The 13,598-nt window shown below is 42.0% G+C and overlaps 1 protein-coding gene across 1 annotated transcript in view; it reads right to left on the reverse strand.

The window, feature by feature from the left end:
- Positions 1 to 13,598, reverse strand: part of LOC134607870 (meprin A subunit beta-like) — a 95,742-nt gene that overhangs the window by 11,622 nt on the left and 70,522 nt on the right. Inside the window, exons 9-10 of the mRNA XM_063450443.1 lie at positions 1,862 to 2,014; positions 1,134 to 1,340 (exon numbers count right to left, since the gene is read on the reverse strand). Of these exons, the coding sequence (XP_063306513.1) occupies positions 1,134 to 1,340; positions 1,862 to 2,014 (360 nt within the window). The remainder of the gene's footprint in view (positions 1 to 1,133; positions 1,341 to 1,861; positions 2,015 to 13,598) is intronic.

Genomic DNA, 13,598 nt, shown 5'->3' on the forward strand with positions numbered 1-13,598 from the left:
ATTAGGGTGATAAGCAGGCTTGGACTGTTTTAAAAAATCGTTTGTGAAGTAGAATTTTTAATTTTTTTCATTTATTAATGATTAAGTTAAGTTGTTATTTATTATATTATTTTATTTTTTTTAACTGAAACATGATTTTAAGTGGAGAGCGAGAAAATGGGTGCAAGAGTATTCTGAGAACTGGCAGCAGCTAAAATAACCTGCCCTTCGGTGGGTCCCCGCTCAGATCTCAAGCTGTTTTTTGCTCGTCTTGTGCCATTACAGAGAGAACATCTCTGAAACATATCCGACTGGTCCCACACATACAGGCTGTCCAGATCCGAAATGCCAGCAAGTTCCCTCTGCACGAGAGACATAGCAACCCCAGACGATCATTTTGGCCTTGTTAGGCATCATCAGTGAGGCATAGCTGATATCTCCCTAGGCACCGTGAGCAAGGGGTCCATGTCTGGATTACCCTTTAAACTTGTGGAGACCAAAAAAATGGGTCACAAGAGTATACTGAGAACGGGCAGCAGCTGAAATAGCCTGCCCTTAGCTGCTGCCTGTTCTCAGTATTCTCTTTTTAAGTGGGATTTGTTGAGAAAGGGAGAACTTATACCAAAATATAAAAATATCTGGTTTGTAATATATTAAAACAGTAAACAAAACAAAAATAATCTCAAGGTTATTGAAAGATTACTCTAAGTGCTTGGAGTTTGTGTGCCCAGCAGTTCACTGAGAAACACAGCACATACAGAGTTAAAGCACATAGCTGTCGGAGGAGTGTCATTAGTGGGCAGGTCAATTCTGTGCCTGTTGTCAGCATGCATAGCATGTCAATGGTTGCATGCCCCCATTCTGTGCTGCCCAAGTCCTCCCCTCAGCATGTGCTCCCTGACGTTTATACCCCTGCGGATAGGAGGAAGATTGGAGGGATATTATTGGGCTCAGGGAAGAACTTGGTCCAGTGTGGGATTGCAGATTTTTCTTTATTCCTTTTGTATTTTTATTAGGTGGGTTATGTTGCTATATTGGTTGATTTAACCTTTTAATTAGATTTTTACTGTCTTGGTTGTATGTTAAAATGAGTAGCATTACTCTATTACTTTCAAATAACACATCACCAACAATCTAAGGTTTCATTCACTTACCTGTTATACTGCTGATAAACCTCAGTTTACTGTTCGAGGAGGAGGTGTACTCTTCAATCCATATTTCCAGGTGGTCACTTTCATTGCCACTGTTATAGTAAAAGAACTCCAAACACTGAAATCCTCTCTTTGGGTAGAAAAGTCTGCTTTTCAGTATGGCTTTATCTCCAGGATTTCCAGTGCTGGTGCTAAAATGCATGAAATAGCCTGCAGCAGGTCAGAAAAGAGAAATGTAAATATTTCTGATTTATTCACATGACTGTGAATTGTAAAGAACTTAAAAACTCCGCCACTTTGACAAATGTAGGGAAAATACATAAAACAAAGTACCGGTAATCCATACTTTGTCTTATGATACCTTTTGACTGGACTTGAATATTTGTGAAATATTAGCCATTTTGAGAATTTTGTAACGATTTTGGCTGTAAGGAAATGATTTGCTTTATGCACTAACATTTTTTACTAAATATATAATGATTACTTTCTTGTACAAATGAATTGTATCATATTAAATTGTAAAAGATCAAATGGTATTAAATGCTATATCTAAAATGAATATAGATTTAAAGTATAAACTGAATTACCAAGACAACATTTTTAGTTTAAAACACTTTAATTAAACCAGATTTTAAGAGTCCTAAATATTTAATGGTTAGATAAATCAGTCCAACAAAAAACAGAAAACATTTATTTATATAAGTGTAAATATAATACCTATTGTGTTTTACCTTTTACGTCATTTAAGTATGTATGATCAGATGTAGGCCCCCCTAGAACAGAGGTAAGTCGTTGCCAACTGCTGCCATTATCTGAACTTTGAAGAGCTCCACATATATCATCAAAATCAAAGGTGCATGAATCCATGAAGGTTAATGGTGTTGCTGTGAATTGAAGAATGTAATTCAATTACTCCATGTAATTATAATATACATATTTTATGTCCATAATTACATTAGAATACATTTCGTGAACATACAGCTGGAATACTATGGAAATTCATAGACTTGTGCACAGTGAAAATTTGTCTGTAAATGGAGATAATCACTGACCGTATTCACAAAATGTAAAAAAACCATACGACCAAATCTTCTGAGGTTCTTAGTTTTTTTTATTTTCCATTAACTTCCAACACATATTGAAATTGACCAATTAAAAAATATATGGTGTGATAGAATTTGAAAAAACATATCGAATGTATTTATGCAATTAAATTATTAATTAAAACCAAAAAAATACTTACAATAAAATTAAAAATAAAATAAAAATAAAAATGTAAACAAAAAAAGCAACTCCAATGTGTTTCAGCCATCTGCACTCTCTTTCTCAAGGCTCAATAAAGAACTAGAAAAGCTACACTTTCTGGGGAAAGTCTACAACTGGAGTGGGGGGAGTAACTGTTATTATTTATTTATATAGCACATTTAATTGCAACGTTGTTGCCCAAAGTGCTTCACAGTTACATTAAAACATACATTTATAAAAACATTAGCAGGTGTACAAAACGCCCTGTCTATGACATCACTTGCTGCTCCAGCCTGGCACAGGTCAGAGTATTTTGGCGGTTGCCAAAACGGTCGTATTTTTAAAACTATAAATCCTATAGTGAAGAGCTTTACATTGTGAGACTCACAAGACCCAGACCTACATTTTGATGCATTATATGTCTCTGAAATATTAACAATGAAGGCACAGTCGCAGTTTAGAAATTGCCCTTCAAATTTAAACTGGCAAGAGTGGAGTTTCAATGAATGTCAATGGACGGCGTGAGTTGCAAACAAATGGTCATATTGTGAAAACTATTAGGACTATGGCTTAGCCGTGGACATTTTTAGTGGCAGCAGGGATAGCTGAACGTTTTGATATCAGATTTGTGTAGGTGGGCTTGAAAATGAGGGAGTGGTAGCAGTTGAGAAATTATCTCCTGATTTTTCAGCTTTTGCCAGCTCCCACTCTAGTTTTGAACATTTTGCCATTCATTCCTATGGGACCAATTTCGCCACAAGAACGACGATATTCCGTGAACCATTAGGCGAAACGTTCCACAAAGTAATAGCAATCCGATCGGGAACAATCTGCACGTTTCGGTATATTTCTGTCTATGTAGTGTAAAAACTGTGGGAGGAGTTAGGATGGCAAATTTGGCTATAATAATAATAATATATATGTGAGATAACATTAAGTTGTCTTGCTATGCAAGAACACTTAATAATAATATATATGTGAGATAACATTAAGTGGTCTTGCTATGCAAGAACACTTAATAATAATAATATTATATATGTGAGATGACATTAACCCCTTAAGGACAGAGCTTCGGAAGCTTGTCTTTCACTTAATGACAACGGCATTTTTTGCTGTTTGCGTTCAACTGCAATTTGCATTTGACTAATTTATTGCACCGATGCATATTATATACAGTTTTTTAAAGGACAGAAAGGGCTTTAATTTGATGTAACATACATATATATATATATATATATATATATATATATATATATATATACATGCTTATTTATTATTTTTTTTACAGTTTTTGCAATAATAATGTGTGCACAATTAGTGCAGGTTAAGGAAAGTAATTAAAAATAAATTCATTTAGTTGTTCTGATTTACAGAATATATAATGTGTCTGGGATTTTAAGTTTTTTTTGGTAGTTACAGGTCACAAAGCACAAGGAGTAAAATAAACTTTTAATGTGGAGCGATTTTAGAATTTGGTATGTTTGTCTTAATAGCCATAAAAGAAAACAAAATTGCCACACAAAAGTATATATTTATATAAAGTAGACACCACAGACTATTTACCTAAGGTTGTTTTGACACTTTCTACGTAGCCATTTCCAGGGGCGGACTGAGAACCCTCAGGGCCCCCGGGCAAAATAAATCAAGGCCCCCCTTACAGGCCCCACCCATACTCCGCAGCAAGCGCCACCCATGTCCCGCCTCCATGCACCGCCTCCAGCCACACCCTACACAATCTTTAGACACAAGGAACAAAAGTGCAATGATCCCTTTGAGGCCCCAGTAGAGACTACAATTGAGGGCTAATGGGCCATGGAGGGGGGTCTTTCTAGCAGAGGCTATCTCAGTGTCCTTTAGAGAGTGTGTTAGAAAGAATCCCCTCCAGGCCCTATTAGAGACTACAATGGAGTCTAATAGGCTTGGAAGGGGGTCTTTCTAACAGAGGCCATCTCAGTGTCCATGCTGGAAACAGTCGCCTCCAGGCCCCAGTAGAGACTACACTTGAGGGCTAATGGGCCATGGAGGGGGGAGCATTCTAGCAGAGGCTATCTCAGTGTCCTTTAGAGAGTGTGTTAGAAAGAATTTCCTACAATGGAGTCTAATTGAGTCTAATGGAGCCTGGAGGGGGGTCTCTCCAACACTCTAGTTCCTATTCACAATATAGCAACACAACATAGCTCGCTGATACCTAGGCCAAGTTGGCTCCTCTTACCTTAATTACTGTTGCTGGCTGGCAGTCTGTGGGCTTGCTGGAAGGCTGTGGGCTTACTGGCTGCGGCTGGCAGGCTGTGGGCTTGCTGGCAGGCTGTGGGCTTGCTGGCTACTGCCGGCAGGCTGTGGGCTTGCTGGCTGCGGCTGGCAGGCTGTGGGCTTGCTGGCTGCGGCTGGCAGGCTGTGGCTTGCTGGCTGGCAGGCTGTGGGCTTGCTGGCTGTAAGCCTAACTGGTGGCCTGTGGGCTGGCTGGCTGGCTACTGGCCAGCCTGTGGGCTGGCTGGCTGGCTGGCTGGCCAGCCTGTGGGCTGGCTGGCCGGCCTGTGGGCTGGCTGGCTTGCTGGCTACTGGGGCACTTGTAGATTATTTAAAGAAATAATCCATGCACAATAACCACTACTGCTCTGTGTAGTCGTTATGGTGCCAGGAGGGCCGGGCCCCCCTCCCAGAGTAAGTAGTCAAACCATTTAAGAACAGTTTGACAACTTACCTGGGGTCTGCTGGGATATGAGGCTGTAGTAGGGTATAGGAGCAGTGGTGCAATGTGTAAGGGGTGCAGTGTGTGTGTGAAAGGTTCAGTGTGTGTGAGGGGGTGTAGTGTGTGAATGTGTAGGGTGTGTGGGGCAATGTGTGTATGAGGGGGCTGTGTATGTGTGTGGCAATGTTAGTATGGGGGGCTGTGTGTGTATGGGTGGGCAGTGTATGTGTGTGTGTGTGTGAGGCAATGTGTGTAAATGTGTATGGTGTGTGTGGGGGCAGTGTGTGTGTATGGGGGGCAGTGTGTGAATGTGTATGGTGTGTGGGGGCAGTGTGTGTGTATGGGGGGCAGTGTGTGAATGTGTATGGTGTGTGGGGGCAGTGTGTTTATGGGGCTAGAGTTCACTCTCACCACTGCGACCACCAGGAATCCCTGGTGGTCACAATGTTGAGAGTGAACTCTAGCCCGTAGCTCCAGGGCTAGAGTTTACTCTCGCAAGAGCCGTAACGTTGCCGTGGTAACCGCGGCAACGATCTGTGCTCGCGCAAGAAGGACACAGAGGAGCTGCAGGCTGAGCTCCCGGGTCCTCTCTTCATCCCTCCCCTGCCGGCTGCCCGCACGGTGCCTGCGGACAGGGGAGGGGGCAATTGCCCTCCTCTTACTCCCCCTCCCCTTTTTCTTACCCCCCTCCCCCTCTTCTTACCCCCCTTCTTACTCCCCCCTCTTCTTACCCCCCTCACTCTCTTCTTACCCCTTCTTACTCTCCCCCTCTTCTTACTCCCCCCTCCCCTCTTCTTACTCCACCTTCTTACTCTCCCCCTCTTCTTACTCCCCCTCCCCCTCTTCTTACTCCCACCTCTTCTTACTTCTCCCTCTTCTTACTCCCCCCTCTTCTTACTCCCCTCCCCCTCTTCTTACCCCCTCCCCCCTCTTCCTACTCCCCCTCCCCCTCTTCTTACCCCCTTCCCCCTCTTCCTACTCTCCCTCCCCCTCTTCTTACCCCCTCCCCCTCTTCTTACTCCCCCTCTTCTTACCCCCTCCCCCCTCTTCTTACCCCCTCCCTCTCTTCTTACGCCCCTCCCCCTCTTCTTACTCCCCCTCCACATCTTCTTAACCCCCCTCTTCTTACTCCCCCTTCCTCTTATTACTCCCCCCTCCCTCTTCTTACTCCCCCCTCCCCCTCTTCTTACCCCCTTCTTACTCCCCCCACTCTCTTCTTACTCCCCCCTCTTCTTACCCCTCCCCCCTCAACTTACCCCCCTTCACCCTCTTCTTACTCCCCTTCCTCTTTTTACTCCCCCTCCCCCTCTTCTTACCCCCTTCTTACTCCCCCCTCCCCCTCTTCTTACCCCATTCTTACTCCCCCTCTCTTCTTACTCCCCCCTCATCTCTTCTTACCCCCTCCCTCTCTTCTTACCCCCCCTCCCTCTCTCTTCTTACCCCCCTCCCTTTCTCTTCTCACCCCCCCTCCCTTTCTCTTCTTACCCCCTCCTCTCTTTTCTTACTCCCCCCTCCCTCTCTCTTCTTACCCCCTCCCTCTCTCTCTTCTTACCCCCCTCTCTCTTCTTACCCCTTCCCTCTCTCTTCTTACCCCCTCTCTCTCTTCTTACCCCCCCTCTCTCTTCTTACCCCCTCCCTTTCTCTTCTTACCCCCCTCCCTCTCTCTTCTTACCCCCCTCCCTCTCTCTTCTTACCCCCCTCCCTCTCTCCTCTTACCCCCCTCTCTCTCTTCTTACCCCCCTCTCTCTTCTTACCCCCTTCCTCTCTCTTCTTACCCCCCTCCCTTTCTCTTCTTACCCCCTCCCTTTCTCTTCTTACCCCCCCTCCCTCTCTCTTCTTACCCCCCCTCTCTCTTCTTACCCCCTCTCTCTCTTCTTACCCCCCTCCCTTTCTCTTCTTACCCCCCACCTTTCTCTTCTTACCCCCCTCCCTTTCTCTTCTTACCCCCTCCCTTTCTTTTCTTACCCCCCTCTCTTTCTCTTCTTACCCCCCTCCCTTTCTCTTCTTACCCCCCACCCTCTCTCTTCTTCTCCCCTCTCTCTTCTTACCCCCCTCTCTCTCTTCTTACCCCCTCTCTTTTCTTACCCCCTCCCTTTCTCTTCTTACCCCCCCTTTCTCTTCTTACCCCCCTCCCTTTCTCTTCTTACCCCACCCCCTCCCTCTCTTTTCTTACCCCCCTCTCTTTTCTTACCCCCCTCCCTCTCTTTTCTTACCCCCTCCCTCTCTTTTCTTACCCCCCTCTCTTTTCTTACCCCCCCTCTCTTTTCTTACCCCCCTCTCTTTTCTTACCCCCCCACTCCCCCCTCCCTCTCTTTTGTTACCCCTCTCCCCTCCCTCTCTTTTCTTACCCCCCCATCCTCTATTTTCTTACCCCCTCCCCTGTAGCGTGGCGCGGAACAGGAGTTTCTGTTTCCTGTACCCGGCCGGACTGACAGGAAGGTGCACACTCTTAAGAGAGCGCTCAGGCGGCTGCAGCATTTAAAGGGGCGGCCGGGCCCCCTGATGGCGGGCCCCCCTCCAGGCCGGGCCCTCGGACCATGTCCGAAGTGCCCGACCGGTCAGTCCGCCCCTGGCCATTTCACCGCCAATCTCGGCTAAATATTGGAGTAAAAGTTTTTTGGGGGTTTTGGCACACAAACTTATAACAAAGAACTTCTGATGTGTATTTTGTAAAGTTGGTGTGTGCTATTCCTGTACAACGTTTTATTTTGTGTTCAGTTACATCTGCTGAGTAAAATAACACCCCCATTGTATGTCTTTGGCACTATTTCGTGAAGCCACAGTGCCATACAGGAGACCTGTCCTTTTCAGTATTCACAGTAGAATTTTGAGAGACGGATTTAATGAGCCTATGCTTCCATTTGGGGTATTATAACAGTTTGACTGTTAAAAAAAAAAAAAAAACACACAAAGGCCTACCATTTGTAAAAGTAGACACTCCAGGGTATATCATAAGGTGCATATTGTGCCTTATCATGCCCCCATTTTTTCACCAATATATGCCAAAGTAGGTGGTAAAAAATAATTTTGGCCATTTTTTTACATACGGATTGCATTTTTGCTGGGCATTTTGTATATTTCATAGGTGCCACTAAGTTCAAACCCCCCAAATTATGCTCAGCTAAGTCTTCTGAGTAGAAAGACATCCCCAATGAATGTCTTTGGCACTATTTTGTGAAGCTACAGTGCCATATAGGAGACCAAGCCATATCAGATTTTACAGAACTTTGAATTTTGAAGCTGGGCCTATGTGCAATTTCCAAGCATCTTCACAGGTTTTAAATTCAAACTACCCCACAAAGGCCTACCATTTCTTAAAGTAGACACCCCAGGGTATTTCAAAAGGCATATTTTGAACCTTAGCGTGGGATCATTTTTCCGCTAGCTTGTACCAAGTGTAGTGGTAATAAGCGTTTTTTTTCTGCCTTTTTGACACACAAAGTGAGTTTGCACAGTATATTTTGCAAACCTTATGTGTACTACCACTGTATAATACTTCATATGTTGCTCAGCTATGTCAGCTGAGTACAAAAATACCCCCGTATGTACCTTTGCCAGGTATATGTGGACATTGGAGGGGCACATTTGGGACATAGCCATTCCAGTTTTTTTCAAACTTTAAATTTTTACGCTGTGCCCATGTCCCATTTTAGAGTATTTTACCAGGCTATATAATTCAAACTATCCCATAAAGGCATACCATTTCTTAAAGAAGACATCCCAGGGTATTTCAAAAGGCATATTTTGAACCTTAGCGTGGGATCATTTTTCCGCTAGCTTGTACCAGGGATAGTGGTAATAAGCGTTTTTTCTGCCTTTTTGACACACAGTGAGTTTGCACAGTATATTTTGCAAACCTTATGTGTGCTACAACTGTATAATACTTCATATGTTGCTCAGCTATGTGGTCTGAGTACAGCAATACCCCGTATGTACCTTTGCCAGGTATATGTGGATGTTGAAGGGGCACATTTGAGACGCAGCCATTCAGTTTTTTTCTAACTTTGAATTTTTACGCTGTGTCCATGTTCCAATTTGGAGTAGTTTAGATGGTTGGTTATTGAAACTTCCCCACAAACACATACTATTTATTAAAGAATACACCCTGGGGTAATTCAAAAAGCATATTTTGAACCTTAGCGTGGGATCATTTTTTCTCTAGTTTGTTCTAGGTGTAGTGGTAATGAGCGTTTTTAAATGTTTTTTTTTTTTTTACTTTTTTTACTTTTTAAAACTATTTTTTAAACTTTTGTTTTGATTATTAATTTTTTTAAACTTTCCTAAACTTTCTTAAAACTTTTTTTTTACAGATTTAACATTTTTCTAAGCTTTTTTTTTACCGTTAACCCCTAACTAGCAGTAAGCAGCACTAACCGTAAATTCCCCATTTTCCCATAACTCCCACCCACCCCAGCTAGAAAAAAATATTTAATTATACAATATTTAAATTAGTTAATTAAATAAATTGAAACCCTGAGGATTAAAAAATAAATAAAAATGTAATTGTCAGGGGTAAAAAAAAATTAGGCAGTGATCGACTGGCAGGGAAGGGGTTAATTTTTATTTGGACTGGGTAAAGGGGGGTGTTTTTTTTATTTTTTACTTAAACGTTATTAAAACTTTTTTTAACTTAATTTTTTACTTTTTAAAGCTTATTTTAAAACTTTTTTTAACTTTAACCCCTAGTTGGCCTAATACCAAATCCCCCAATTCCCCACTAACTTCCACCCTCCCCAGCTAGCTTAAAATATAATTTAAAATACTTAAATTAATTAATAAAATAAATGTAATCCCTGAGGGTTAAAAAAAAAGAATTAACCCTCAGGGGTTGAAAAAAAAAAATCAGATAGTAAAATGCAATCCCTGCCAATTGATAACTGTAGTCAGTGATCAATTGGCAGGGAAGGGGTTAATTTTTTATTAAAATGGTAAAGGGGGTGGGATTTTAAATAAACTTTATTTTTTTTTTACACAGGGGGCAGGATCAGCACTGATCCGTCTCCCTGCACTTCACAGTGAACCCGTAAGTGCAGGGAGGCAGAAGGTGAGTATACATGCTGTCAGAGCGGGCACATGTGCTGGGACAGCCCGATCCGGTGCTCCCGGTCTGCCTCTAATACAGAGGCAGACCGAAGCACCATTAACCCCGCGATCGCCGCAATTGCAATTTTACGGCGTGACGGACAAGGTCACTCGGCATAAGGGTTTACCCTGAGTGACGGACCTCGTCTGTCACTCATCATTAAGGGGTTAAGTGGCCTTGCTATACAAGAACACTTAATAATGGCAAAATATGCTACTGGCGATTAAATACCCTAATTTCCCATTTTTGCATCAAGGCAGTGCCCAATACATATGTCCTTTTGCTTTATGCTTGAGTACATAAGTGCTATTTCTAAAATTATTTAAATACTTCTGCCACAACAGTTACCTCACATATGTTCATTGTAATTCAAACATTTTTATACTTGAACTTCACAGTACATTCCACATATATTTTCTTTAAAGAATCAGAGTTAAGTCTAATTAAGCACTTGATGTTCTGAATTAAATAATAAAATGCAAATGCCGAACCAAAAACCAGAAATAGAGTACAAATAAATATACAAATGATGATACATTAAATTAAATACCAAAAGTCAACTCTATATATGTATATCCCTATTAGAAATCATAAGAATGAATCCGTCATATAGCATGAGAGTTAATTAATATTTTAGTGTGTTAAAATCATGCATAATATACTTTAATTTTTATGATATGGAGACTTATATAGTTACTATATCATTATGTGTAAGAACTATAATAAAATAAAAATAATAATATTAATATGAATTGTAAATAAATATTTTGTTTTAAATTTGCCAAAAAATTTTGGAGTATCTTTATATTATTACTTATTTATTTATTTTTTTATAATTAGTGCATATTGGAAAAGTTTTTTGTTTTTTTTTAAATCCTTTTTACCTTTATATTTTTTAAGAGAGCACCATAGGAAACAGACATATGCATCTATATACTTATTAATAACACTATCACAAATTAAAGGTTACACTTAAAGGGACACTACAGACCCGTAAAACACTATAACTTGCTTAACTGATTTATGTGTGTCTTCTTTTTTCAGTTTAAGAAAAAGTGCAGATTTCAATTGGAATTGCCACTTTTGTAAATTAACTTTGTTACGTCCCCCCAGCTTTCAATTAAACAACCAGATCTGTAACTTCCAGGTTGGTTGTTTAGCGCAGTGAAGTAATACTCAAGGGGCAGAAATTGCTCAGAGCACCCATTACCTAGGGACACCTGACCATTTCTAACCCTAAGGTGTTCTTTTAATTATAACCTTGATTGTAACCCTTGTGAGTGTGATTTTGATACAATTTTCTTCTCATTCTGAAAATTTGACTTTTTAATGAGTTTCTTTAAGGAGTTTTTAATATGTGTATTTTTTTTCTATTTATTAGTAAATGTGCAAAATGAAACATGTTTTTTAAACTGTATATAACTTGAATTATATAGTAACTAAATATAGTCATCTAAATATCATATGAACTGATGTATTACATAAAAAATTCTGAGATGAGTTGGTAATATGCTTTTTTACTTGTCCTTTTTGTGAATTCAATAAAAGTACTATATTGTATGTTTTTAATTTTTGGTTATATTTATTGTTTATAGTGTGGAAATAGTACAGAAATGACTAGACTTGTACCCATTGAGTATTCACCTCGGTTGAACAATTTTTTCCCCCAAAAAAATGTTTGGGCTAAATGTCTGTTCAGTTCAGCAGAATTTCAGTATCAAAAACCTGACTCAGAAACCAAACAAACAAAACAAAAGAGCGCAAAAATGGGAAAGTCAGTGTAAGGCAAAATATACGTAATATAATATAATAAAAAAGAAGTGGGTGGTGAGAGCACACTAATAAATGTTGCACATTACCCTTAATTGCATGTAGAATTGGTAAAAAAAAAAAGTGCTAATAATCGATCCAGGTTCCACAATCAGATTGATAGTTTATATATGCCTGTAGATTGAAAAAGGAAAAAAGGGACACAAAATAGTGTAATAACGTAGGAGCCACTTGACAATTTTAAATTTCAAAGGTTCCACTCACATGGTCATGAGCCACTTGGTAAAAGCTGGCTCAGACTAAAGGTAAATCAGGTGAAAGCACTTGGACATCAGGTACCAAGCTGTTTTTTCCTCTGTGATCTTGCAAGTTGTTTGTTGATTAAAAATGTTCCAGGATCAGACTGTTTTTTTTTTAGGCAAACAGCATGCAGAGTTACAGCTTCTTGCTTGAATACAGGAAAGCATTGGGTTGGTTGAAATCACCACTTCTGATGAGGTCAGCCAAGGAGGCAGATCAGGGGCAGATCGAGCAGTAGCAGAATGGAATAAAGCATACAGGGGGGGCGGAGCCAACAGCCGAACTGACTGGTCGCATCTCATGAGAGCTTCGTGATCTACAAACTTAAAACAAGCAAAATTCGAATATTTTACACCCCAAAAGGCCATCAAGGCAAACCTACTACTGCAGACAACGCTCTAATGGGCAGAAAAAACAAAAAAACAAAATCAGACGTGCACCGGCCGGGTGCTGGCATAGGGGATCTATGGCGGCGAGCACGTGGCGCTATGGATCCAGACTTAGACGCCTACATGGAAGGCTTAGACGACTCCGACGAAGATCTCTCAGATCCTGCAGAAACATGCCCGCCCGCAATGTGCAGCCCGCCGCAGCCTCAACCAAAGCCAGACACCGCCCCGGTCACCAAGGCAGAAATGAGGGAGCTGCTGGCCGAGCTTTGCGGCAATCTACAATCAGACATGGCCGACATGAAAAAAAGTATTCAGGGCCTAACGCACCGCTTGAACACAGTGGAACAGGACTGCCACAACCACTCGGGGCTCGTTGCCACGCTCCAACAGGAGGTAAAAACACTACAAACAAAGCACCTACAACTGGAACAGCATATGGCGGCAATAGAAGACTCACGCGGCGCCCAAAACTTGAAAATAAGAGGCATTGCGGAGACGGTCCCGGAGTCCGAACTCCCCCACCTCATGCGGCGCCTAATCGGCAAACTACTCCCGCCGAAACAGGCCAAAGGAGTGGTGCTGGACGGCATGTTCAGAATTGCAAAACCACCCACAGCCCCTCAGGCAGCGCCCAGAGACTTAATCGTCAAATTTCAAAAAAGACAAGACAAGATGGCAGTGATGGCAGCCGCCAGGGGTAACACACCCTTCCCTTCGAAGATATGGCCCTCTTGCTATACGCTGATCTCTCCAGGGGGACTGTGGCTTGGCGCGCAACCCTGAGGCCTTTTACCGCTTTGCTCCGCGCACACAACGTAACTTACCACTGGCGCTCCCCACACAAGCTCCAGGTAACCCAGAACGATAAAACGTACCTTATCACGAACATGCAGGAGGCGAAGGCACACCTCGTCCCTCTGGGCCTCCCTCCGGACTCCCTACAACAACCTCGCAGGCCATCCACGACCCACGAATGGAATCCGGCCACG

Source organism: Pelobates fuscus, chromosome 4 (genome assembly GCF_036172605.1).
Source record: "Pelobates fuscus isolate aPelFus1 chromosome 4, aPelFus1.pri, whole genome shotgun sequence".
In the NCBI taxonomy this organism is placed as follows: domain Eukaryota; kingdom Metazoa; phylum Chordata; class Amphibia; order Anura; family Pelobatidae; genus Pelobates; species Pelobates fuscus.